Genomic DNA, 26456 nt, shown 5'->3' with positions numbered 1-26456 from the left:
GGACCCAACATTCCAACCATAAGGGCACTGCTCCTTAGGGCAACTCTTCCTTTCCAAGAAGGGCTACTATTAAACAGATATTCCTGAGGGGATGGCACTATGATCATTAATCAGACCTCAGCTGAGAAGTTCCTGGATTCCCTAACATAGAAGATGGGAAGATGGAAACAAGCCAGAGGCAAGAAGGGTTGTCATGACTGACGCAAGGTCCCAGGAGCAGCATGAGGGTTCTGGGAGCCTAAAGGGGAAGGCACCAAAAGGAGGAAGATGCAGAAGGGACGAGGAACACCCCATCAGCTCTTCTTTCACTTCTGTTTTTTTTCTTCTTTGCTCCTCTACTCTTTGGGAACTTGCTAGAGGCAGGCATTATTCCCACCCATTCCTCAGAGAAGGATGACTGAGTCACTCGGGTGTAATACAGCTGGCTCAGACCCCAGGACCAGGGATTGAAAAGGAACCCTGGGTTCCCTCTACCTCCACCAGATAATCTCATAATTGTCTGTCACCTGGGGGACTCTCAAGGTCAACTATATTCCTTCAGTAACAATAGCAATAATAATAGGAATCAACATTTACTCAGTATTTCTTCTGTATCAGGTGCTATATTAACTCACTGAATTCAACAATTCTGTGAGAGAGGGACTATTATACCCATTTACAGATAGAGAAACTGAGGTAACTAGAGAGAGGAGCATCTGGGGTTCCAACTAGGTAGCCTGGCTCCACAGCCTACTCTCTTGACTGCGTGATTCCCCATTGGCTCTGGGCCCAGAGATGGGAGATGAGTTGCCCAAAGTGACAGATTCAAGAGTAGGTCTAAGTCTGCTGAATCCCAAGATAATGCTAGGACTCGAGTCTCCATCAAAGAATCAAGAGCAGAAAAGAATTTTGTGAAGTTAGTAGGCTCCATGCACCCCTTCAGGGGAATTTTTAGGCTCTCTAGATAATTTGGTTCCCTACTATCCTATTCTAGATCTGAAAGCTCTGAACGTGTGATACATCTAGTTCAGTGGGTCTCAAGTTTATATATTTCACTATCTTTCAACATACAACTAATGAGCACCTACTCAATCCCAAGAACTGTGCTAGGCCTGCAAAAGAACATTGATGAGCACAAGGAACTGTGAGCAGATTGTTGCTGTGCAGCATAAAGTATGAGGCAAAAATACACAGGAACAGATCAGAAAGGGCCTTATGTGTATACTACATTACAGAATCTAAATGTTACTAAGAAGGCTGTTGAGAGCAACAGAAAGATTTTAAGCAAATGAGTAATGGGGTAAGATTCATGCTCTGATTATTTTGGTGGCTAACTGGAGAAAGGATTCAAAGAAGGACAAAACTAGAGGCAGGGGTAACAGGAGGCTGTGGCTGGCTGAGATTAGAGATTATGAAGAACTGAACACAAACAGTGGTACTAAAATGGGAATTAAAAGCAGCTTACCTTAACTGCTGGTATATAGGGGTGAGTGGAAAAAAAAATCCAGGATGATGTTCAAGTTCTGGGCTTTTGGATGGATTAGAAAGATGATGGAACCACCTACCAGGTGAAGAAGTTTAACATTTTTAGAAATGTTAAAGTTGTTTAAATCATCTAGGTGGAAGTTTTCATCAAGCAGATGAATAGTGGATTTAGAAGCACAAGGAAGAAATCTGAGCTGAAAATAGAGATTTAGGAATTACTGGGAAATTGGTATAGTTGAAACCTTAGGAGTGAATGACATCACTCAGAGAAGCTTCAGAGAGAGAAATGAAGAAGAGGACAGAATTCTTGAGGTATTTTTTTCCATTAAAGGGGTGGAAGAGCCAAAAAAAAAAAAGACCAAGAAGAAACAGAGAAATACGAAGACAAATGGAAGAGTATATGTCACAGAAGTCAGGGGAGAAGAGTTTTAAGAGGTCAAAATGTCAAATGCTGAGGTCCATTGGATTTAGGCAAAGCCAAAGATCCTGACCACTCTAATCTATCCCATCCAGGCTACCGACACAGAACACTGCTTAGGACTGCTGTGTTTGATGATCCCCATTTTAATGCCTCTGAATGAGAGGAACTATTCACTTATTCATGCTGAAGCTCAGAGAGAATTGTGCCAGGACAGATAGCAGTGCCATAAGAGAGCCACCAGGCAGGGTCACCTGGAAGTCTCTTGTGGGTCAAGACCCACATCCTAGGAAGGGGCCCATGTGATAGATCCACAGCCCCCCAAAATTTAGACTCTCTAAGGACAAATCCCCCGTAGCTTCAGTCCCCTCATCTGTAAAATGGTTTTAAAGTAGTCCAAGTGGTTGTGAAGATTAACTTATGAGCTGATTTTCCTTATAAAAACATCTTGAATTGTGTCTGGCACTTAGGAGTCACTCAATAAATGCTAATAAATATCTGTTTCCTTCCTTCGTTTATAGGCTTTAAAGACTTTTCAACCCACAATCTCACAAGATTCTTATATCCTAGAGAAAACTGGGGAAATCCAGCTTTAGAGAAATTAAGTGCCATACCAAAGGTCACACAGAAAATTAGCTGCAAAGCCAAGATTGGAACCCAGGGCTGCAAAGCCTTGGTCCAGGGTTTTTTTCTTTATGGCACTTAAATGCTCTGATCCTTTTAAAAGTAAATAGTCCCTCTTTCATTAATCATTATATTTTGTGTAAACCTGAATTTCTATTATAGTAGGCTTATTCATACTCAACAAACCTATAGAGAATTCACTCTATGGGAACTGACCCCTCAGAACTCTGGGCTTCCCCCAATGCAACAGAGCCAGTGACCAAGCATAACAGCAAAGGAACCCAAATGTCCTATTTTACAGGTTTCTTCTTCTAAACATTATTACTAACTTTCTCATTGACTTTAGAAGCCGAACCCAGCTAAGCAGACCTCCAAGATCCTTTTACTTGGCATGATTCCTTCTCCACCAGAAGTTAACGCCCCTGCTTCTGAAATTCCAGCCTCAAATATACCACAAATCAATGTTCAGGAGATTAGCCATCTGTAAGTGCAGACAGTACATTAGATGGTGGTGAAGCTGTGGAGAAATATAAATGGGGTTGGGGGAATAGGTGTGTCTATAGAAGGAGGAGAAAGGTGCAATTTTTAATAGGGCAGTCAAAGAGAAGGTGACATTTGAGTAAAGATCTTTCTCTCAAAAGAGACAGGATAAGCTCAAAACATAATCTGTAAGTCATTTAGCCTTCCTAGGCCTCAATTACTTCACCCATAAGGTAGGGACATTTGAGGAACTGCCTGAGGGCAGGAGGCCAAATGCCCATGACTCTGATGAAAGTGTTTTTGTGGATAAGAGCACTCTGTACTTTAAGCTTTGCTTTGTAAATTTCTTGTTCTGTAGATTTATAATATGGGGTGCATATTATTCCCTCCTTATAGGTGAGGCAACTGAAATTTAAACAGGCTGACTCCTCCAAATTCACTCTATTGGTAAGTGGCAGAAGTGGGAGTGGAACCCAGGTCTTCTGACTCAGGGTCTAAGGCACATTGCTCTACACCAGTTTACATCGCCTAACAGGACAAGGGTTTCCCAGTGGAAATTAAATGGAAATTAAAGACGGCATTCTACATTTAATCCAATGTTTCCCTCCAAGGATCTTAAAGCATTATAAACACCTTCAAGAAGTAAGAGAGTTTTATTTCCTCAAGTGTTACAACATCGTTTCAGCAAGTCTCTGAGAAATGGCTTTCCTTTCACTGACAAATCTTAGTCAATCAACTAGTATTTATCAAGGGCCTGCTGAGTAACTAGCTCCAGGCAAGGAGCTATAGAGTACCTAGTAAAAAAAAGAAGACAACTAAATTCCTGACATTAAATTGCTTTAATAGTGATTACAAAGTCATTTATCCTTCCTCCTTTTGCTAAGCTCCTGTAAGCTTTGTCCTGAACCATGACCATGGGCTCCTGAGGTCAGGGAAGGAGTTCTATATATCTGGCACATGGCAGATGCTCAATTAGTGTTATTGATTAACTGATCCAGCTCTAGGTAAGAGAACTGGGATTTGAACCTAGATCTTATTATTTCCCAGTTAGGGTTCTTGCCACTTCGTTATACTGGAACTGGATAAAAGCATGTGAAGACTGCCCCAATCCTCAGAGCGTGTCTGAAAAATTATATCAAGGTTTCTGCTCCACCAATAAAATTCCTCTTAGACACAGGCTGTGTTTGTTCCAGCATAAACTCCCTGCAAGATTTCTGCCTCCACCATAGTGCTAGTTTCCATATGATCCTGAGTCTGCAGAGACAATCCACCTCTACCACCCAGGCCTGACTGAAGAACCCCAAATCTTCCTGACATGTCTAATGAAGCCACTCAGAGTTAACCTTACACAGTAGCTCACACAAACATCCATTCCAGAGCATACCTTTTATAGAAATGACCTATGTGAACACGCCCGACTCCCTCCCAAACTGTAAACTGCAGGATAGAGCCTGTGTCTTGTCCCAGTACCAAGCACAGTGCCCAAAACAAAGCAGTACTCAGAAAGGGTTAGTGATACCCAGCAAAGGCTACCTGTTGTAGATACCATGCTGCCCAAATTACTCATGCCTACCATCACTCCCTTAGGACCTTCTCCAGACAGATGCGTTTCTCTTATGTATGTTAAGGCTTTATGTCACCTGGAAAGGATACCATGAGCGATCAAACTCATTAGCAGCGATTAGCTGCTTTCATTTATTCACCGTCTACTAACAGAAAATAAGCCCCTTTGGGAATGGGTGTAGGAAAAGATAAAATATGATAAAGAAAGGCAGGTAATGGTCCAGAGCACAGGGTGCCACCGTGAAGAGGGATCCGGCAGCTGTGCTGGTCAGCAGCACAGGACACAACAATCCCTGAAGGAAGCTCTGGAAGGAGACTGCATAAGTGTTGCCAACTTCAACCATCCAGGACAATCTCTGCACAGAATTTAGCAATAAGGGAGCCAAGGATTTCCAGAGACACTGGTACCCTCTTGCTGAGGCCAAATTCTCAACCTTGGAACTTCCAGTTTCATTGCCTCCTCCCTTCTTCCCTCTGCAAATTGCAGAAAAAATCCCAAAGGCCTATCAGCCATTTTCCTTTCTTAGCAGCTCCTGGTTAGGAGAAAAGAGTTGGCCAATACGATACTAGCTCAAATCAGCCTCATTCATTTGGAAGTCCTAGCCAATCAGTGCTTGTGAGCACAGTAGGAAATAAGAGGGAGGGAGTGAAGGAGCTCAGAGAACATTCCTCACTGCCTAAGGCCAGAGCTAGATCCAGGATCACTGGTTTACTGCCAGTTTGGCAAGATTGTTTGATAAACTGATCAATTAAGTCTCCCAAATGAATACCTCCTCCAATTCTCTATATCCACCTCCGTGAGGTTCCTGTCTCAACTATCTCCCTGTACATAAAGAAGGATGTGTATGTATGTTTATGTGTGGAGAGAAGTATGACATGTTTTCTTCCTTTTTTTTTTTTTTTTTTTTTTTTAAATAAAGAATGAAAGAAAGCTGCCTTGCAGGGTGGTAGAAAGAAAACTGGTCTAAAAGTCAAGAAATCTAGATCCAGGGCTTGGTCCTGTACCTTGCAAGCACTGTAATTTTGCCTCTCTGAGCCAGCTTCCTCATCTGAATGAGAATGCAGGCCAGATACTAAGTACACTCCATGTGCTAGGTATTAGGAGAAAAGCTTTTCACTTATTTCTATTTCTCCTAAAAATCCCATGAAGTAGTTACTGTCTTCACTTGTAAGTGACAAAACTGAGGCTCAGAGGATAGACGACTTGCCAAAAGTTATGCAGCTAGGAAGTGGCCAAGTTTCAAGCTCAGTTTTTTTCTGATCCTAAAATCCATGAAGCCATAAGCCACTGTTACATGACCTTTCAGCAATAACACTCTGGAATTTCTTGCATGATCCTTCACTCAGTTTCCCTTCAGTGATTGCTTCATGGCATCAAAATTAGAAAATGAATTGCCCAACTTGTATTTTCTATGGACACAGAGGCAAACAATCCAAATTACTCAAGGATCCTAGATCCCTGAGCCTGGCAGAGGCCCCTTACCCTCCTTCAAATCTACTTTTCCACTATTCACATAGGAGAAAACTCAAGGAAGGCCTTCAGGACTAGAAGGCTTCCTGAATTCTTCTACCTCCCTTATTTTTTCTGTAATAACTATTAAGGCATCGAGCTTGCTAAAGTAGCAAACAATGTTTACTTCATTGCATTCATTTTTAGTATTATTTGTTTGTTTTTCTTTGTGTATGTGATCCAAAAATCTACAGGGCTCGAAGTTGCCTATGCCCCTTATCATTGGGGCAGGCCTGTTTTAACTGTGCTGGGAAATGCAGCCCTATAATCTACAGGCCTCTTGACGAGCACACAAATACACACAGATTCTACCTCTTAGTTGCTTCCACTCCAACGCAACCTCACTCACACATTCTAAACAGGTCACAAATAGGGTAAAGTAACAGTTACAAAACAAAGAAAGTGTTAAAACAGAAAACAGGCTATTTGTTATAACAAAGTGTTACATAATTCTCCAACTTGCCTCTTCCCTGTGTCAGTAGGTTAATTGAGAGAAGTCACTCTCCTGACTCTAAGCAGGATTATATCTAAACCATCCCAGGCATCGAAGCAATGGCAAAAAGGAGATGCAGACAGGCATGAAGATGTCCTAGAAAAGATGTAACACAAGATTTAGACACACAGCCTCTAAAAAAAGCTGATGTATCTAAGAGAATAGGCCCAGGACAGGGGTCAGAAATAATGGGCAAAAAGTTACCCCAGAGCTTAATCAAAAGAGATCTGTCAATATTTGGCTTGTTCTGCAAGAGACCATCCAGAAGAAGCAATTAACATAGAGCAAATTCAGGTGAAGAGCCACAGTTTGTCCCACATTGGCAAGGAAACTGGCACTCTCACACACTGCTGCTAGTTCAAGTTTAAGCTGGTTTAGCCTTTTTTGAAGGGCAACTTTAGATTCCATCAACATTTAAGTTCTATCCAGCAATTCCACTTATAGGCATGTATTAGAGAAATAATTCAACATAGTTTATATTAATCTCCATCATTAGGGAAACAGTTAAATAAACTATAGACACTGTACTAGTTAAAAAATTGAGGAAGGTCTTTAGGCAGAAACATGGAAAGATTTTCAAGATATATTATTAAGAGAAAAAAAGCAAGTTACAAAATCCTATGTATAGTGTGCTCCCACTTATGTAAAAATAAAATAACTACAAAATACTAACAAAACCATATGTTTCTGTACATCCATAAATGCATGGAAAAGGGTCCAGAAAGATACACACCAATCTAATAACAGTAGTTACAAGAATTTGGGGAGCAAGGATGAAGGAAGTCTTCTCTTAACTGTATTGCTTGAAATTTGTTTTAGAAATGTATGCATGTATAATGGAAATCTACAAATAAAATTAAGAATATTCTAAAATACAAGGGCTACCTTTATATATGAAATTAAAGTTGTTCAAAAGTATTCTTTAAGTGAAAAAGCAAGTTGCCAAACACCAGGTATAGTATAACTTTATGGCAAGGGGTGGTAGGGATAGTGGAATGAATATTACCCTGGAGTAAGAAACATGAATTCAAATCCTTGCCCTGCCACTTACTGTTCACATGATCATGGGCAAGCTGCTTAATCTTTCTAGACCCTTGGTTTAAGAATTACCTTGCTCATGGGGGGCTATGGAGTTTAAGTGAGAATGTATAAAGCACTTTCTATAGAGCCTAGCACAGATGACCACTCAATAAATAGTAGCCATTATGTGTATTAATAAGAATAATAACAACATATTCAGTATTAAAAGTGGGACCTCTGAAATAATTTCAAAAATAATCCTTATGATACTTGATTATGATTGCTAGTCTTTGCATTAATCATTATATTTTTCAGATTGCCAATTCAGTAAATTTCAGTCATTAAATTAGAACTGAAAAGGATCCCAAAAGTTCATATAACCTAGTGATTCCCAAATCTGGCTGCACACCAGGATTACCTAAAAAGCTTTAGGGAAAAAAAAAAAGAAGATATTCCAAGACCCCATCCACTTCAAACTAGATTCAAATTTCTGCAGGTTAGTATCAAATGATACCTGGTTTTAAAAACCTTCTCTATTTATACATGTACTTCTATATGCAAAGAACACCTCTGAGGAGGGGAAATGGGGGACATGGATGGGAAGAAATTTCATTGTAGTCCCTTTACCTATTCAAAAACTAAATCCCTTTTAACAATTTTACAGTAACAGACATCCCTGTGTGAATCTCATGCAATTAATCCACAGACCAGAATGGGGGTTCTTATCCTTTACCCCAGAAATTCTACTTCAGAAAATTGCAAAGATTTATGTATAAAAGATACAGGTATCTATCATAGGAGGGAAAAGAAACAAACAAATACAAAACTCGGGAAATATCCTAAATGTCTAACAAGAAATTGCATTACAAATCATGGTATATCCATAATGGAATATTACATGTTCATTAAGTGTTTTTTTAAACCTGACTTTTTAATAACATAGGAAAATATGGCCCAATGTTAAGTGAACATGCTTATGCATAAATGTCTTATCACAATTTTGGAGTGAGAAGATGGTGGGAAATGTCTATAAAAAAGTGAAGGGAAATACAGTACATATAAATACAGGCTTGTGCCTGTTCCTCTATACTCAGCTTCCTCTCCTCAGCTCTGCCTCTTTAGGAAATTTAAATCCCATTTAGGAACCTAGGTAACATTATCCTGTCTAATTAATTACCTTACTAAACACATTTAAATTGTTACCTACTGCTCTTCACAATTTTCAAAAATATGATCTGCCTTCAGAAGATAAAAATTTGCCACAACTAGGAATATCCCAGTATCTAAGGCAACTGTTGTTACACCTTAATATATGACTGTATGTTAATCAAGATTTACTGAATAGCTGCTATGTGTATGGTTTTAGGCTAGGTGCTATTTGTGCCTCACTCCAAGGACATGGGTTTCTGCTCTCAAGAAGCTACCCACTCCCATGGACAGATAAAGACACATATAAAAAACAATAAGTAACAATATAAGATAAGACAAAAGCAGCACAGGAACAAGTGCTATAAGAGTTAAATATACAGAGCAAATATACAGAGCACTCACTGTATATATTCCTGAGCCAAAATATAAAGCCCTCAGATGTAGTTGTTCTAATCTTTCTCTTTTTTTTTTTTTTTAATCTAACCCCTACTGCCTAGTGTGTCTGGCAGATAGTAGTTACTTAATAAATGTTTCTTAAACTAATGATACCTCATGCTCTGCATTGTTAATATGCCAAGATTTTCAGAGTGAGTTAATTACTACAACAAGAATAATGGCGGGAAGGCCATCTAAGTAAGTGAATGGTGATAGAGAAGTACATAACACAGTATTTGCCCTTGGAGTATTTCAAACTAAAAAAAGTTGGGAAACACTGGGGGAACTGCCATTGGCATATCCTGCCAACCTGCTGGATCCACCCCGATTTCAATTCTGGGAGGGAGAAGGGGGGAGAACAGGCAGGGGAGGGTTAGTTCTGGACTGAGTATAGATTACTTTTCATAGGGGAAAAGTAATGACAAGCAAGCTGCCCCTTCTTTTTCTTGTTGGGCCATAGTACTGACCTTAGTAGAATACTCTATGCCAGTCATACCTTTGTCAATCCACACCTTAACCTCCTTCTTCTGGCCCCATACAAACTCTGCCATTCTCATCTCTCCCTCCCTCAGCCAAGGATAGAATCCATGCTATCCACCAGCTATCTTTCTGAAGTCCTAGCTAGGAATCAGTGCCTAAACCTCCCAGAGAAACAATTATCTGATTTGAAGAGAAGCTTCATCATTAAAAGGTTGACAGGACCATAGAGAACAAATCAAAGTTCACCCTGGGACATAATGAGGAAAGGGAACTGAACTGAGATTGAACCCTAAACTTTCCCAACCTGGATTTTCGTGGCTCTCCAGGACAAAGAATACACATCAGGATTACTATTCATCTATCTAGGGAAAAACCTTTAAAGTTCACCATCTCCCTTGGCTTTGGGCAAACTTTTAACCATTCTGGACAGATAAGAATTTATCTACCAAAGGGCTTCTTCAGCAGAGCATCACACTGCCATGCAAGGAGGAAGTCCTCTTTCATTTCTAACCTATAGCACTCCTATTAAAATCGAAAATTCTTTCTTTAGAAGACATTCAAGGAAACAAATTAGCAAACTCTGAATCTTTATTTCTCAGGTTATTCATGCATGCTTATGTTGAGACCCACAGCTCTACTTCCTAACCTTTAGAGGCTTCCAAACACTTTCATTTCTCCAATGTTAATAATTCTAATTATTTCCCTTTTTAATAGGTTCCACTTTCCATTATGTCTCTTCTGTCTCTTCATACCTCTCTCAGGTTTTCCCTCTACTCTTAAGAATGTTCTTTCCTCATCAATTCCTTTATTTCCCTTCCCCACACCTCCTCTCACCACCCCCCCCCCCACAATTTCCTATCCTAAATGGACAGAAACCTTGCTTTACTAGCCCTCCACCCCCCACTTTTCTGACCTGGCATTCTGCCCTGTAGGACTGTTAATTAGCATGTGGGATTTAATTAATTCAACAGCTAATTAAAAATGGGGGAGGAAGAGTGGGAGAGGAGGAGGGTGGGAGAGAAAGAACCCTGCTTCAGTGCAGAAGGCACTGCAGATGGTTCAGGGTTGGCTGGCACCATGCCACCGCCCTCCAATCCCCCTCGCAACAGCACGCACAGCAAAGGGGGAGGGGCAGAAGTGAGGGGCATAGGCTGGCAGAGCCTCTAGACAGACAGTTCTGCCGCTGCTTTGTGCTGGAGAGAGACAGAGGGAGGAAAGAGAAAGTGAGGGAGATATGGACAGACCCACACTCAGGAAAAGGAAAAGGAGGCATCCAAACTGAATGACTCCTCTGCTCTTCAACAACAGAAGAAGCCAAGAGAGTGTTTGTCCACCTCAAGAGAGAACCAGCATCTTGGGCTTCCCCGGCTCCTAAGGACCAGTGAGAACAAGATGGGAAAACAGAGCTACTGATTCTCTGAGAAAAAGAGATAGCTTACTCTGGCAACCAAGGACCTACTCTGCTGCCATTCTTCCCATACCATGCTGTTTCCTCAGCATGAACAGGAGGTGATAAAGAGAACTATTGAAAGTGAAAGATGGGGGCGGAAGAGGACATGGTTTAGCAACAGTGAGCAAATGGACAGGAAGATTTAAAGGAAAAAGAAGGAAGGGTATACATAAAAAGGGAAGGGAGGAGTTGGGGGAGGCAAAAGAAAATAAATAATGGAGGAGAAGGAAGAGGAGGAAGTTAGGAGCAGAGCCATGCTTTGTTTGCTAAATTGAATCAAGAGACGGAATGTGTGTGCGGAGGACCTCCCTGTATTGATCCTGCCCAGCCTAGGCCGGGCAGAGGGGGAATGGCAGCACCGCAGGCAGAGGGCCAGGCAGATTTTTCTGAGGGTCAACTACGGTGCCGGAGACAGGGAACCCATCCTACAGGATCTTCCTATATACTGGATATTTCTGCCAAATCAGGAATTTTTCAAAGGCAATGGAGAAAAGCTTCCAAATGAACAGAAAAGGAGGCTAGGATGACAGCAGGCTGCAGAACCTGATTCCAGGAGCTCCAGCGGGGAGATGGGTGAGGAATGGGATTTTTAGTAGCACCCAGTTGGCTCTCTGGGGGTGTCATCTGATATTCTAAGGGGAAATAAATCCTATTAGGGTACTGATTTGAGAGATGACAGAGGAAAGGCTATGTCTCAGAAAGCACCCTTTTGGTGGGAGGCATATAGGAAATTTGGGGGCTTAAAACCTTGGGAGTGAATAAAGGAGGGCAAGGAGTTCTCCGTCAGTAACAGGTAACATAAGTATTGACTGAAGGAAACTGAGAAGGAGGGTTTGAAGCCAGATGAAGGTTTTCTGGTGTTAACTGCCATAGAACCAAATGCAGTGGCAGAGAAGGGTCATTGTAACTGAGACAAGGTTTTCTTGGCTAAGAATTCTGATTTGATGTCTTTACCACCTAGGGCTTACTGCGAGTCAGCAGTGAGTGAATCAAAATTAGGAAAGAAGAAGTAGAAATGCAGGTGCTTTCTCTTCTCCAGAGCCCACCTGAGGGGCTAAACCCAAGGCTGGTAGATGAAACAAAGCAGTTCTCAGAGTAGCAACTATGCTACAGGCTTAGTCAAAGTAGAGATGTATGAATGCTTTCTAAGCGTATTTTCTATACTAGGTTTTAATTAACAATAAAGGTTTTAACATAAGCATATTTTCTATACTAGGTTTTAATTAACAATAAAGGTTTTAACATTTATTAATCTAGCCACAAAGACAGCTTTATACTAGACAGAAATTCTGTAAAATTGAGCTATCAGCGTTATTAGGGGGAAAGAAGTGGTCTACAGAGCCTTTTGTTATTTAAGTGTTCCTGGGACTGAAGAGTTTGTTGCAAATGAATCGCAAGGAGAGATGAGAACATGACTCCAGAGTTTCCAGCATCCACCACCACATGCCATCCAGCTCCGTGGTATTTTTGAAGGGGAGGAAGTCATAGGGAAAAGGCTATATTATTCAGCAGTAAGGTGAAATTAAATCTGGACTAGGAAACAGAAGCCAGGGCTTTGGAAATTCCCTACCTTGGCACTATCAAGGCCTCTACAATAGGCTGGACTATGTAATGCCTGAGGGGAATGCTGGCCCTTCCCAGTAAGCCAGGTACCTCATATGGCCTGCAAACCCTAGCTCTCCCAGCTATTCCTGTGTTCCCACAGCAGGTCAACCACAACTGGGTAAGACACAAAACCTGATCATGCTGCTGGTTCTGAGGTTGTCAGTGACTCTCGGGATGAAATGGAAACATTGGTTTCCAAGGGTGGGTAAATGAAAACTCAGACTTAGATGTCAGGGGATATAGGTTCTAATGCCAGCTATGCTGATGTTTTATTTGTACAGTCTTGGACAAATCACTTCCCCCTACAGAGCCTATGAGTGGAAGAAAATTAAAATCAACCAATTTTAGTTGCAGTACCTTAAGCACATAGCAAAGAAATGAACTTCATTTAGTCTTCTAGAAAATTCCAGAACTGAAGTCTTTATATTCACTGCAATAAATGTTTACTGAGCATTGCTTTTAAGACGGGGACCTTAATAGGGACCATCATCTATGGCATATGAAACCATGCCCCATGAATTGGACAAGCAAGGTCTCAGAGAAATAGTAAAAGAGACAGGTTTCCATAGGCACCTCCAGCACTCAGATAATAAAAAGAAGGATATGGTGTCCTGCTCCCATTTTTCACTGTGGCTCTTTCCAGGGCTCTGCTTGGCAGGCAAACTCTGCCTCTCTCCAGAGTCCAGGAGTCAGCCTTAATTCACACATGCTGAGGAAATGGAAGCCAGCTAGCCATTCTGGGTCTGGCACTCAAGCTAAGGAAGATCTCCCCTCATCTTCCTCTCTAACATACAACCAGGGAAGGAAGGAAAGAAACCACATTGTCTACATTGTGGACAATTCCCAGGGCATACACAAAGCAAAGACCCAGCAATACTATCCAGAGAGTTACCAGGATGCTATTAATTCACAAAGAGTACTTCAACAGAAGAAAATTAGCCATCCTAGAAATTGGATAATTTTACAATCAGCAACATTGATGAGTTTTAGCTGAAGGGTCTGGGGCAGCAGTAACATAATGAGAAGCCAGATTAAGGAAAAAGGAAAGATGAGGCAAGAGCTGGTAGTAATGGCTTGATGAGTCTAGAAAGATTAAACAATATAGGGAGTTGTGAGCTGAGGGGGGCAACCATGTACATTCAGCTGAGATAAAGGAGAGACATGGAAGGACAGAAGGAGGAAGCAGGCCAGAAGAGTGAGCTGAGATCCTGCAGCCAGCACTGTGTTCAGCAATCAAGACATCCAGGTGCCCACCAAGCAGGCGTCACGGCTGCCCTGGCAAGGACCTTCTGAGGACTCAAAATCAATGACAGGACATCTCCCAAGGGACCACAAACAGGTTTTAGAGCATAGTTTTCCTCCAGTCTTCAAAATACAGGATATCAAAAGTACAACTATCCTCAGCAATCTAAACAAAAAGTTTAGAGGAAGCCCTTATTATCCAAATTCTTGCTAGGATGACTCTCACTATCTAAACCCAGGAAATCAAGGGACACCTTTCTTCTCAGGTCTCCACTCATTTCTCTTATAAAGCCCTAACCTTCTCTTGACCTAGTCTTCACATTGACCCTTTTTAGTTCCTGACTCTGTTCCCCTCTAACCCACTCTCATCTGCAGTCCCCTTTCATTAGGAGAGTCATCTGGTGAGATGCCAACAGTAGAAAAGAAAGAAAAAGAGGGTAGAAGGGGGTAAGGAAGAGTATAGACTTTAGATAGGGGACATGAAGATCCTGGAGAGAGAGACACACACAGAGAGAGAGAGAGAGGGACGGAGGGAGAGAGAGAGAGGGAGAGAGAAATAGAGACAGAGAAAGCAAGAGAGCCGGAGCAGGGGGGAGGGGAAGAAGATGGCACTGTGGGGGGGAAAAAAGAGCGCCACAAAATTAATTTGAGGAAGGGAACAGTAGAGAAGACGTTGGTGGAATAACAATCAGGCAGTGGAAGGCTGGGAAAGGGGGAGGTTGCCAGGGGTGGGGGGAATGGTGCCGGGGAGGAGGGCCTTGCATGTGGAGCAAACACAGCACCACCTATGGGTATGGGGAAGGGTTACAGACGGCAACAAAAGGCCCCTCGCCTGGGCACAGGAGTCTGGGGTACAGGTGGAGAGGGAGAAGCCATGGCTTCTGCCCTTCAAACCTCTCAGTAACACAATATGCAGGCTAGAAGAATAAATTCTATATAGCTCTCCTGGGAAGAAGGGAACTTAATGAGGTAAGGGAGGGAGGATGGAGAATTCCTGGCTTTTTCCATTCCAAGGGGGTTTCTCCTTAGAATTCAGACAGCAGAAAAGAGAAAGTATGAAAGGGGAGGAAAGCCAGGTACTGAAAAGGATGTGAGAGCCTGCCTCTCCTCTCCTTAGCTGGAAAAAGAATTTTATCTTCATTTCCAAGTGATTTCCTTTCCCCACTGGATGTCAGAGAATATAGCTCCCTCCCTGGGGCAGTGGATGCCCCTCACTCATCGGCTTCCTCCCAGCATTGCCTCAAAACTGCCAACCATCATTAGAAACCCCCAGGGAGCCACAGGAAGGAAGGGAAGGGTCCCCCCACCAAACAGACCAAGAGGTGGGGTGGAGTAGGGTAGAGAATGAAAGAGAGAATGCAAAAGCTCTGCAGAAGGAGGGGAAAGAGAAATGTGATCAGTGGTATTTGTTGTGCTTCCAGGGAGGAAGGATCCGTCACATTTTTAATAATAATAAATACATGAAGACAGATTTGCCAGCACTGCTCCGGCTCCTTGGGATGTGGGGGGAGGGGAGCCAATGCAGCTGCAGCACAGACCAATACCTCCCCATCCCCTCCCCCATTAGACAGGCCTGGTATTACAGCAGCCTCCCCCTCCCCCTCTAACTGCAGTCCTCCCCTGCATAGCCCACCCTTCCATGGTCCCCTTGCACAGCCCTGCCCCTCCCTCCCCACCTCCCTCTCTCTTTCCTCTCCACAACCCTAGGTTTCATCCTTTCAGCTCTGGCACTCATTTAACACAGCCTTTCTCCAGCTCACAGAAGCCCTAGTACCCACATCTTAGATCTATCCCTTCATGCTCCCCCAATGCTGAGCCCCCACTTTTTCTACCAGTGCATTTCACTAGATGACAACAATCTCCCTCCATACAACACTCCCAGCACATTTTGGCATGTCCTGGATTCTACCAAAAGGAATTGCTTTTCTCCCCATTTTTATTTCAATGTAACCTCCTTTTTCTCACTACCCTTAACATAATGGTCATCAAATGTGCTTGTGTTGAGGGGGGGTGCCAGGGTGCTGGGACTAGGTAACTACTGCCACCTATTGACCCAAATTTGTTCAGGATAGACCTTTAATACACTTCTTACACAGTAACGCGCTGTTATTTTAAGAGCATCAATAGCTTAAATAAGCAAAGGCATGGCTCTTGGGGCTTCCCTGAGACCCTCTGAACAATGAGATCAAAGAAATACAAAAGCAAGACTGGGCAGAAAGCCAGAGCAATGATGCCTTTCTCCATGAAGAGGCAGAAAAAGAAACTGAACCCAAGGAATGAAAAAGCAACTTTTAAGTCCCCTCAAGGGGCCTGCAAGCAAAAAAGGAAGGAGACAACGAGTTTCTCCCAAGAGTAAAAACCTTGTGCATTGCAATATGAATGATGTTACCAATGGAGCAGAAGGCAGTTTTTCACTCAGCCTCCCTTATCAAACCCTGGATAAGTCTAAATACGAATCTGTAGTTTACAGAACTCATTGATCCCAGGGTGGGTGGGGACTCGCAAGAGTGCTGCTGACTCTCATTCAATCCATAGCAATCAGAACTGGAGATTGGGACAGATAAACTGGGCTGTGTAAAAGAGCAGAACCACAACATGCAGTTCCAAGGACTGGTTTAACCACGGAACTTCCACCAACCCCAGGCAAGGAATGAGATGGGAAACTGAACTCTCCGTGGTGCTGAATTCTGGTATAACCAGGTCATCCTCATAAACAAAAAGTACTTTTCTAATGAGATATCCATGAAGACTGTTGTGAACTCCTGTCAGACATTTCCCAAGCATTCAGAACAAAACAAGGTCTTGATCAAACTCTCTTTCTCATCCGCTATGATGCAAAACCTAAAGAAGAGATGCTAAATTACTTGCCTAAAATAAAACCAGGATTTGCTCACCATCAGGTGATAAAACTGAACAGGTGCTCATGTACACTAAAGACAGGACAGTGAACACTTGAAATAGTCTGTTTTCAGCACTCCACTGAGGAAATTTGTCATTCATGTGGTCTGAACGATGAGAAAACTGAATCTATAAGTAGGAATAAGGGAAAGCAGCAAATAGAACCCAACAACCACAAAGAAACCCTGAAATTCTAATTCTTATTTCCCTTACTCTACTGTGGAAACAGTGGTTTTCAAACTATGTTCCATGGAATTCTAAAGATTCCTTGGAGCTCATCCCCACTTCAGTCAAAGCAACTCCAATTATGCCTTTTTTACATAATAGGGAATCCAAGTAAAATTCTGCCAAAAGGTTCTCTGGCTAAAAATCAGTAACTTTGGTATAAATATCCTCAGAAATAATTCAACTACGTTTTGTTGGAAATCTCTTTCAAATAATGCCTGCTATCCAGGAGGCCAGGGAAAATAAGATGTCACGGTATTGAAGACTAGACTCGATTAACATAAGCCCTACAAAGGCAGAAATTTTGGTCTGTTCTGTTCACTGCTATACCATTAAAACATTAGAACAGTGTCTGGAACTTGAGGTTTCTTTGAAGGCAAGGCCTCTAATAGAAATGGGACAGGGAAGACTGGGGAGTCAGAAATTATAAACTATCTACAAATATTTTTAAAAGGGGGAAAAAAATCTAAAGACTTTCACAAACCCCAGGACACTTGTCCTCCATCCTCTCTTCTTCACTTATTAACCATGTGACCTGGAGCAAACTGCTTAACCTAAGTGTCTCAGTTCTGTGTCCTCACTAGTAAAATGGAGATGGTATATATTTTGTAAGGACCATGTGTATAGCACTTAGCTCCATATGTGTCACAAAGTAAGCTCTTTAAAAAAAGAGCACTGTATCCCTTCCCTTGGCAGTTCTGATTTCTAATAACCAAGAAGCAAATGCAATGGTCCTAACTAAAGCATTTTTGAGCTGAACATTTTTCCAGTTAGTTCAGCTAGAAAGGAAAAAGAATCTCTAAATCTGTTCTTGTAGCTCTTTGTCTAGACTGACTCAAGGAAAGAAAAGTTTGAGGGCCACTTGCACAATGTCATGCTCTTCTGTTAATTCTAGAATGCAACTGTAATGCATGTCAGGTTTCCTCAGATCTGCCAGGGACTAGGTCCCAGAACTAAACCCATTTTGGTGTGATCCATGAGAAACAGCTCTAGGCTCTTTGATTTGTCTAATACATTCATTTTAAAGCTGAGGAAAATTAAAGGCCAGAGATGTTAAGTGATTTGCCCAAGATCATAGTTAGATGAAGACAGTGCTAGCTCCAATTCAGTCTCCCAACTTCTTTCTACCAGGCTACAGAAGAATGAAAACAGATCCTCCCCACCTCAGGCCCCTTCCCCAATCAGACAGACTAGTATTAATCCAAATTCATAGGATTCAATATCAGCAAGGCTTTAATGATGTAATGACCCAAATTACATTCCTCTCTACGACACTGCCCAGGAGGGCCAGACACTAAAATTAGCTGTTCATGAAATCCAAAGCCCTTTAAAAAAACTTCAATGAATTAATTCTACAGTCCTCAACTTCTATCTCCTTCTATCCATCTTTTTGCTTTCTTAGTATTGAAGGCTTGATAAGAAAAATGATACCAAATATGGAAAATGTATTCTTGGTTCTTTTAAAACTGGGCATGGAGGGATTTTCTCTCCAATAGAGGTCATTATCTGAATGGAACACAAGACCTCAGATATGTGACTTCCACCAGTCCCCTGGCTTGCATTTGGGTGATACCTCTGTGGAATTTTCAATCTTTTGATCTTCAAGCTAGGACTCCTCCATCTGCCTGCTTGCTGGCATTCTTTTGCAAGCTCACTGTAAAAAAGCTGGCCTTTACTGACACTGATAAACTGAGGTCTTAGTTAAGGAGGGTCAAATAAGCTGAAAAACACAAGACTAGATTAATTCTTCACACCCAGCCTTCTCAATCACGCTACTGTTCTCTTCAGACAAATTATCTAACTCTGATTAAAGATCAGCCCTATTCACATATTATTTTAGAAAGAAAAAAAAATATTCAGAGAAGTGAAACCAAGAATAACTCTTGCTGAAAAGGAAAGGTTCTGGCTTGTTTCTGATTATAGTCAAATACCAAAGGAAGTTTCCTGAAACACTAATGCCACCTGGTGGCCAGCAAGTTATAGTAATAAAACTTAAAATTTATATATTTAAGATATCAATACAATAACAAATCATACAGGAAACTGGGGCAAGAAGCGTTCGAAGAACTAATTATACTACTCTAATTTTAATCTCAATACATCTGTAAAATAATTTCCAAAAAAAATTTCTAGTTTCTGGGAAAATATTTGAAAAACATATTTTCAAAGAAAAATACATAAAGGCAAACTTTCACTCACCACCCATTCACCAAAAATGCCCCACATTCAGTAATTCCATTCAGACAATATATGTGCAAAAGGGGCTTTAATTTTTAAGTAAAATTAATTTTATTAAGATCTTTTCACATGTCCAGGGCACACAATTAATGAATTCCAAGAACAAAAACCTACATACAATGAAATGAGACACATCCCAGGATGCAAAAAATATACATATATGTATATATAAATAGGTACACCCATATTCACCGCCGCCTCCGAAAACCTGAAATGAAGGGAAAGCAAGAATGAGGCAAAGGACAGTTGGAAAAGCTGAAAGGACAGAAAAAAAAGCCTATCTAGAGAGAAGGGATCAACAGGGGCAGATACCCTGGGAAGCAGTCTCTTTATCCTTCTAGAACAAACGCTAGAAGTAGGAATCAAACTGAAATGGGAAAATCGTTTCTACATGTGACAATTTTATAGTTCTATTCAAGGAAGTCTCAACAGGAGCTGTGGGACCTTAGAAGTGGAATCTAGAAATCCCTTTTGTGAATAATGGTGACTTCCAGATTGGGAGAGGGGGGTAGGGAAAGCCCACCAAGAGATTAGCACCCAGTAGACTGGTGAGACCCAGGATGACAAATCCAGAGAGTTGACATCCCCATTCATACTCTCCACCTTGTACTTGATCACTAAGCCCTAGCTTTTCACTGACCTTTCTTCTTCCGACCTTTCTTAGGCATCTTCTTCCTCTTCTTAACAGAATTCTGATCCTGGAGACAATGGAGACGTGATAGAATGGTAGTGTGCTTCTAATAATTAGCACCTCTCCCAAGTTCCTCATGGTAAGAAGCCCCACATACATTTGGCTGAAAGCGTAAGTATCCCCTCTCATCATTATCTCTCAACCTCACCTCATCAAGATGGGGGGTTCCTCCTGTCAAAGCACTGATATCACTGAAGTGTGTGAGGGAGTGAAGTTGTGAGCTCATGACATTTGCTCGTTTTTGCAGCCCTTTTTCTCGCTTACTGACACTTAAACGCACCATCATGCTCTCTTCATAGTTAATCCTGTCAGAGAAAGATGACATTGTTTCCAGCAGGCCCAGATTATGGAAATGGTAAACTGCAGCCAAGATTATTTATTTACTTATTTAGATAATTCTCAAGAAATCTCATAAAATGTCCTTAGTGTAAGGAAATTCTCAATGCTCAGTACTATGTTTTCTCACTGAAATGTTCTATGTGCTAGGACTTCCCTCCTCCCTGGAGATGAACCTGTAGCCCATTTGTAGGAATTTTTAAAATAATATATCAAGAAATTCTTATACTCCAGCTCTATAAACTCAGGAACCCCTAAATGGGCCCTTTCACTCAAATTTACCACCTGCAGAGACTGCCATCTGAGTAAAGTTGATAAGTCTGTATTCAAGTTACAACTGCTTTTCTATTCTTCTTCCCTGAACTTATAGAGCCCTCTCAATGCCATTATAAAACATGTCTTTATTTCCTTCTGCACAAAAGTGAAAGCTGTGATAGTGAAGCACAGAATTTTAAGTTCCTACAACAGAATTGCACATATTCCTCTTCATATAGCATTTGCTTCAGAATGTGGCACCACAGCCTAAAGAGTTAATGGGAAAAAAAACAGAAACAACAGACATTTTTTTGTTCGTACACTGTACTTTAAACCCCAAATTCTTAAAAACTATTATCCAAGCTTTTCACTCCACTTTCTATATAACCATGATTCTTTTGGAACTAGACTTATTATATTCATCCAAAGCATGAGGAAGGGTCTCCACAGTGTAAAAATAATTTCTAATTTTAAGGACCCAGACCTGTGTTGGTCCTCCTGACTCTGGCGAGTAACATGAGGATGTCGAGCATCATGAATTTCCTCTGGAGCATCTGAATACTGCTCTTTAAGCTCACGAATGACAGAGCTACTCAATGCCCGTTTCTTGGCTCGTTCCAGACGCTGCTTTTCCCGCTCAGCTTCTGTTTCATCTATGTGATAAAAATCAACAGGGGTTATCCCAGAACAGAGAAAAAAAGAAGAAAAACTCAATCCAAGCGGAGGCAGCAGCAGCCCAAGTTCATACCATAATGTACTGGAACCAAGCGTGGTGGGACATATTTCTTAGATGTTCCTTTTACAGATTTTTTCCCTGAAGCTTCAGACTGGCCTTCTTCCACTTCATCTTCCTCCTCATCCTCAGAGCTCAACTACAAAAAAAAACATCCACAGACTTAGGAAGTGTTAACTGTGGGTATAAATAAAAGGGAGGAAAGGGAATCTCACACCCAACCATTCTAAGGCCCAAGCTGGGACTTAACAGAAATAACAGAATCCCGGGAGACCTAGGGTCACCATGAGGCTATCTCAGTTTAGATTCTTCAGGGAAATCAGGAGGATAATGCAACCCCCTACCTTGCTCATCATATTGCTGGGATGAGGCTTAAAACGAAGTGGATCATTCTCACCTGAAATTAAAAATCCAGGAGATTTTACAAAATTTGGAACTCTATGATGGTCCCCACTATACCTTGCAGCTTCCCCTACTTACTGAGGCTGCCTGTCACTGCAGTCTTGACCAGTTTGTCAATTTGATACTTCAGTTTTTGGTCCAAAGGACGAAGCTTTTCCAAAACCTACAATGTGGTAGTTAAATAGGATTACATTCCCTTCCCAAAATAAGCCTACACCATGGTCCCTATATTAGGCTGCCAGATAAAACACCTAAAATACGAGCAAAGGAGAGCAAATGGCATGAAATAATTTTTTTCATTTGGTCTCCTTACTTAAACATGAGTACACCCCCTTAAATGACAGATACTGTATGACAGTCCTGGAGTTTAAAATCCAGAACTCCAAGATGCCAAATGCATCATACCGTGCGAATTTCCACCAGTCTCAAAACTGCAGCATGGCCCTGAAGAGACCTTCCTGAGGCTTTGTCCAGGATGAGGTGGCTTAAGTCCATAAGATACATGAGCAGCAGCTGATCTTTCACTTCTAAGAAACTGAGACCCTGAATTAAACAAAAGAGTAAGAGTTTTAGCTAGAGAACAGGAGAGCCCAGTGCAAACAGGAAAATGTTTCTTCAAATTCAAACTTCTCCCAATCAGTTCATATAAAGTATCTGGAGTATCACGGAAGTAGCAGTACCTAAAGATTGCCAACATGGAAAATTACGCTAACACAAGAGAAGCAAAGCTTAAAGTTCCTGGAAGATGATAAGGACAAGAAAATCAACAAACTATTCCCCAAAAATACAATTAGCAGGGTTTCTCAACCTTGGAGCTACTGACATTTGGAACCAGATGATTCTTTGTTGTGGGACTGTCTTAGCTAAGTACGCAGGATGTTCAGCAGCATCTGATGCCTCCCATTCTAGTTGTGACAACCAAAAATGTTTCCAGATATTGCCAATATTTAAAATTAAATTAATCAAAACAACTACAGTTTTTTTCTCCATACAGCAGAATTATATGATACAGTTAAAAACAATGATCTAAATGTACTGACACGGAATTAAGTCCACATCACTGCAAGGTGAACAAAGGGTGTATAATATGGTTCCAATTATGGGGGGAAAAGCATGATGCACAAATTTTTATATGCATAAAATATCTGGAGATGACACACAATTAACAACTACTATTTCTGGGGAGCAAGATGAGGAAAAGGAAAAAATGGAATGCTTGTGCTGTGAAAAAACATTTTTACCTCAAGCATGTATTACTTTTATAATAAAAATATATTTAAAAAAATGTACCCAGTGGTTATCTCAAAGTGGTGATTATAGGTGATTTTTAATTTTTTTCTTTGTGCTTTTACGTATCTTCCAAACTTTCTAAAATTAGAAAAGTATTATATTTACAGGCAGAAATATCAAGAAAATGTTATACAAGTAGTTTTTAAATTAAAGAAAACATGCGTGGGCACTAACTTATAGTATTAAATAAAACACAAGATGGATGGTAGTGATGGTAGCACAACATTGTGAACATAGTTAACACTGAATTATATATTTGAATATGGTTAAAAGGGGAAAATTTGGGTTGTATATACGTTACTAGAATAAAAATTAAAAAAAAAAAACAGTGAATCCTAATGTAAACTATGGATTATAGTTAATAATACAATTACAATAATCTTCTTTCATCAATTGTAATACAGGTACCACACTAATGCAAGGTATTAATATGGGAGGTATATGAGAACTCTATTTTCTGCATGATTTCTCTGTAAACATACAACTACGCTAATAAAAAAATTGTATTAAAAGATAAAAATAAAATAGACCATCATAGAAAAAATAAAAAACAAACGAGTCCTCTCTGATTGCCTAAAATGAAACTGACAAATTCCACAGGCCTGAGAAGACCTATTTCAGACAGCTTACATTCCTTGTTCAAGATCACAGTGTCAACAGAACTGGGATTCAAATTCAGTCTGACTCCAATTCCAACTCCCTGGGTATCTTTAAACCAAAACTCTAAGCTCTTGAAATCAGCACTAGTGTGGTAGAGGTGAATGAGCAAAGGATTTAACATCAGACAACTTGGGTTTAAGTTTTGAATTAGGCAGCTAGTAGTCAAATATTGAGTTAGTTACTTAACTTTGTTACCTTGGTCTCATCTGTAAATTATGTACATTATTTCCTTCCTCCCTCAAAGAGTTATTATAAGGCTCAAATAAGATAATGTGAAAGCACTTTGTAGTCAGTAAATATCTGTTCATTGAATAAACAAATACATAGTGATTCACTGCATCTCAAAAAGGCACTGAAATGGATCACAGCATGGTACCCAGGACAAAGACAGTTAAGAATTTGAGAAGTAGGCTCTCCTAACAAGCTGGGGCATGAGAAGGTCAAATTGGATTTCAACATGAGAGAAAAACAAGGAAAATAAAGCAAAGATTTAAAAAAAAAAAAAAAATCAGAAAAAATTAAAATAGTAGGAAAAGAACAAAACAAAGGACAAGGAAAAAAAAGCAAGAAAAGAGTACATTAAAGATGCTGTTATTTTTCTAAAGCACAAGTCTGCTGTAACACCCCTGCTTAAAAATCTTTCAAAGATTCTTATCAATCTGCTATAATGATTGTCATATTTTGTTCAAATAATATCCTAGGACAAAAGCTCTCAATATATATAAAGTAGGTAACACCAGTTTCTCCAGTTCAAGCAGGTATGAGGGGTCCACAGCCCTCCTTCCACACTGCCTCATCCTTAACGATCCCTGAGGTTCTACAGGATCCTAATTTGAAAACTACCATATTACCAATTCTAAAATGCACATCATTTTCATATTTCAACATCCCTGAAATCAGGATGTATCTTTCAATGAATAGCATTTTCACATTATGTCACAGACTAACGAGCGGCATTTTTTTCTTAGTACATAAAATAAGTGGTACATGCCCAATTAGTAGCATCTTAGATTAGATAAAATATGGTAGTAACTTCAGTTATAAGGCTCTTTTCCGGACTTATTTCCTACCCCTTCTTCCACATACATGCAAAGTGTACACTCAATGACACTGACTTTCTTACCGTTCCCAGAATATCACCATGTTTTCAGGGCTTTGTACCTTTGCACATGTTCTTCCTTTCTGTCCTTCTGATTCCTGTTTATTCTTCAAAATCTTGTTATCTCCTTTGAGAAACCTTCCCTGACTCTCTCTGCTCCCCCGGCAGTTAATCAGTCTCTCCCCTCGCACACACAGTACTCGTTATCACTCTGTAACATGACTGCTATTGCTTATATCAATGTCTTCCCCACTAGACTCAAGGAAATGAGTCTGGAATAAGATTGCAGGAACTGAATCCTACTCATCTTTAAACTTTCCGCATTTAGGACATATAAGATACTCACTAAATCTACAATGAACGAACTACTGAAAACACTAAATTAGGGGATGCTTACTCTTCAAGTATCCTTACCTTCTCTGTAGGATAGGCTCCAGCTTGAACTTTTTTTGTTAGAGCTTGCACTTGTGCAGTTACAGCCATCACCTGAAATTACCCAAATAAAACAGCCGACTAGAAAATATCAAGTCATCTCTGTGATGAGCTGTGAAGGGCAGAAACTAAATGATGTCCCCTAACAAATATCTGAAACACTTCCTAAAGTGTAGTAGTATCTTTTTCTCAGTTCTGAAATACTACAGGAGAAATGGTTTGCCATCTTCAAAGTGCAGGAAAAAATTTTCCATCTTACAGGGAAAATTTTTAAAGCTAAAGTAGAGACTATCTTTACCAAACGAGGGAAGGAGAAATGGGATAGGAAATGGGGAGGGAATGCGGACTGCAAAAGTGGTAATGGGGGGGAACTGTAATGTTATCTGTACTGGTTGACCTTACAAGGCATGAAGAATATATAAATATATATTAGCTAGGCACCTAAAGGGCAAATCGTGTCACCTTTCCCAGCATTCATTTACTTGGGTATAAAAATAAGGGAAACTGACTCATGATTTCTGAGGGTCCTTTTGAAGTTTTCTGTATTCCTCTGGATACAGAAATTAATTACTTTGAACTCTGGCCAGAAAAGATTTTCACTAAGTCATTTTATTCTTGGTAGTATTCAAGTATCTGCCCCCAAATTGCCAACTCACCTGCTCCTGGAGGTTTTTCAAAAGCGTCACGGCGCTTAGCAAGTCTGATTCCAGCACCTCCTAGAGAAGGGAGAGAGGAAGTAAAGAAAAACTATTCTTCCCTCAGGATTATGAGAAGACGGGGCACCTGGGGCAGGAAGCTCCCTTCAGGCATCCCACTTCGAGTCTTGCACCTCTGGTGCACACCAGCCTCTCCTTACTGCCGGCCAGTCCTCAAGTTACCAAAGGTTCCTACTGCTGATTTTGCCTGACTATGCTCCCTAAAGTTACATCACCACTCTTCCATCACTCTGAGATGCTCTGAGATAGTCTGAGTCACTGAGGGGGAAAAGAAAGGTCCACAATAACGACTTTAAGAAAGAAACCACACAACACTCACCGACGCCGCCATCTTCGCAAAGCCCGCCCCTTCCGGGGCCGCACTTCCTGAAGGCTGACAATTTCCTGATAGATTACAGCCTGCAAATCTAAGCCAATAGGAACAGGGGCTTTTTCACTTCCGTCCCGTACAGGATGGACGAGAGGAGGGGCCGAACCCAGCCAATGGAATAAAGGATCTGACTAAACACGTCCTACGCAGGAGGCGATATAATGACGTAAAGATGCTC

The 26456-nt window shown here is 40.9% G+C and overlaps 1 protein-coding gene across 2 annotated transcripts; it reads right to left on the bottom strand.

The window, feature by feature from the left end:
• Positions 1-6398: 6398 nt before the first annotated feature.
• On the bottom strand, positions 6399-26257 carry NGDN (neuroguidin). Of its 2 annotated transcripts, none has more exons than XM_037834574.1 (11): positions 26228-26257; positions 25849-25908; positions 25175-25246; positions 22117-22254; positions 21790-21874; positions 21654-21706; positions 21325-21448; positions 21061-21229; positions 20134-20290; positions 19935-19992; positions 6399-6648 (listed from the first exon to the last, which is right to left on the bottom strand). In XM_037834574.1, exons 1-11 carry the CDS (start codon positions 26237-26239, stop codon positions 6587-6589), a joined length of 990 nt encoding a protein of 329 aa, XP_037690502.1. In that variant the 5' UTR covers positions 26240-26257; the 3' UTR covers positions 6399-6586. The 2 variants fall into 2 exon arrangements, with proteins under 2 accessions (XP_037690502.1, XP_037690503.1); XM_037834575.1 differs by lacking the exon at positions 6399-6648 and adding an exon at positions 19327-19502.
• Between the last annotated feature and the right edge of the window lie 199 nt (positions 26258-26456).

Source organism: Choloepus didactylus, chromosome 4 (assembly GCF_015220235.1).
Source record: "Choloepus didactylus isolate mChoDid1 chromosome 4, mChoDid1.pri, whole genome shotgun sequence".
NCBI classification, from domain to species: domain Eukaryota; kingdom Metazoa; phylum Chordata; class Mammalia; order Pilosa; family Megalonychidae; genus Choloepus; species Choloepus didactylus.
The sequence above is the reverse complement of the archived record's forward strand: the minus strand, read 5'-3'. Positions and strand labels throughout refer to the sequence as shown.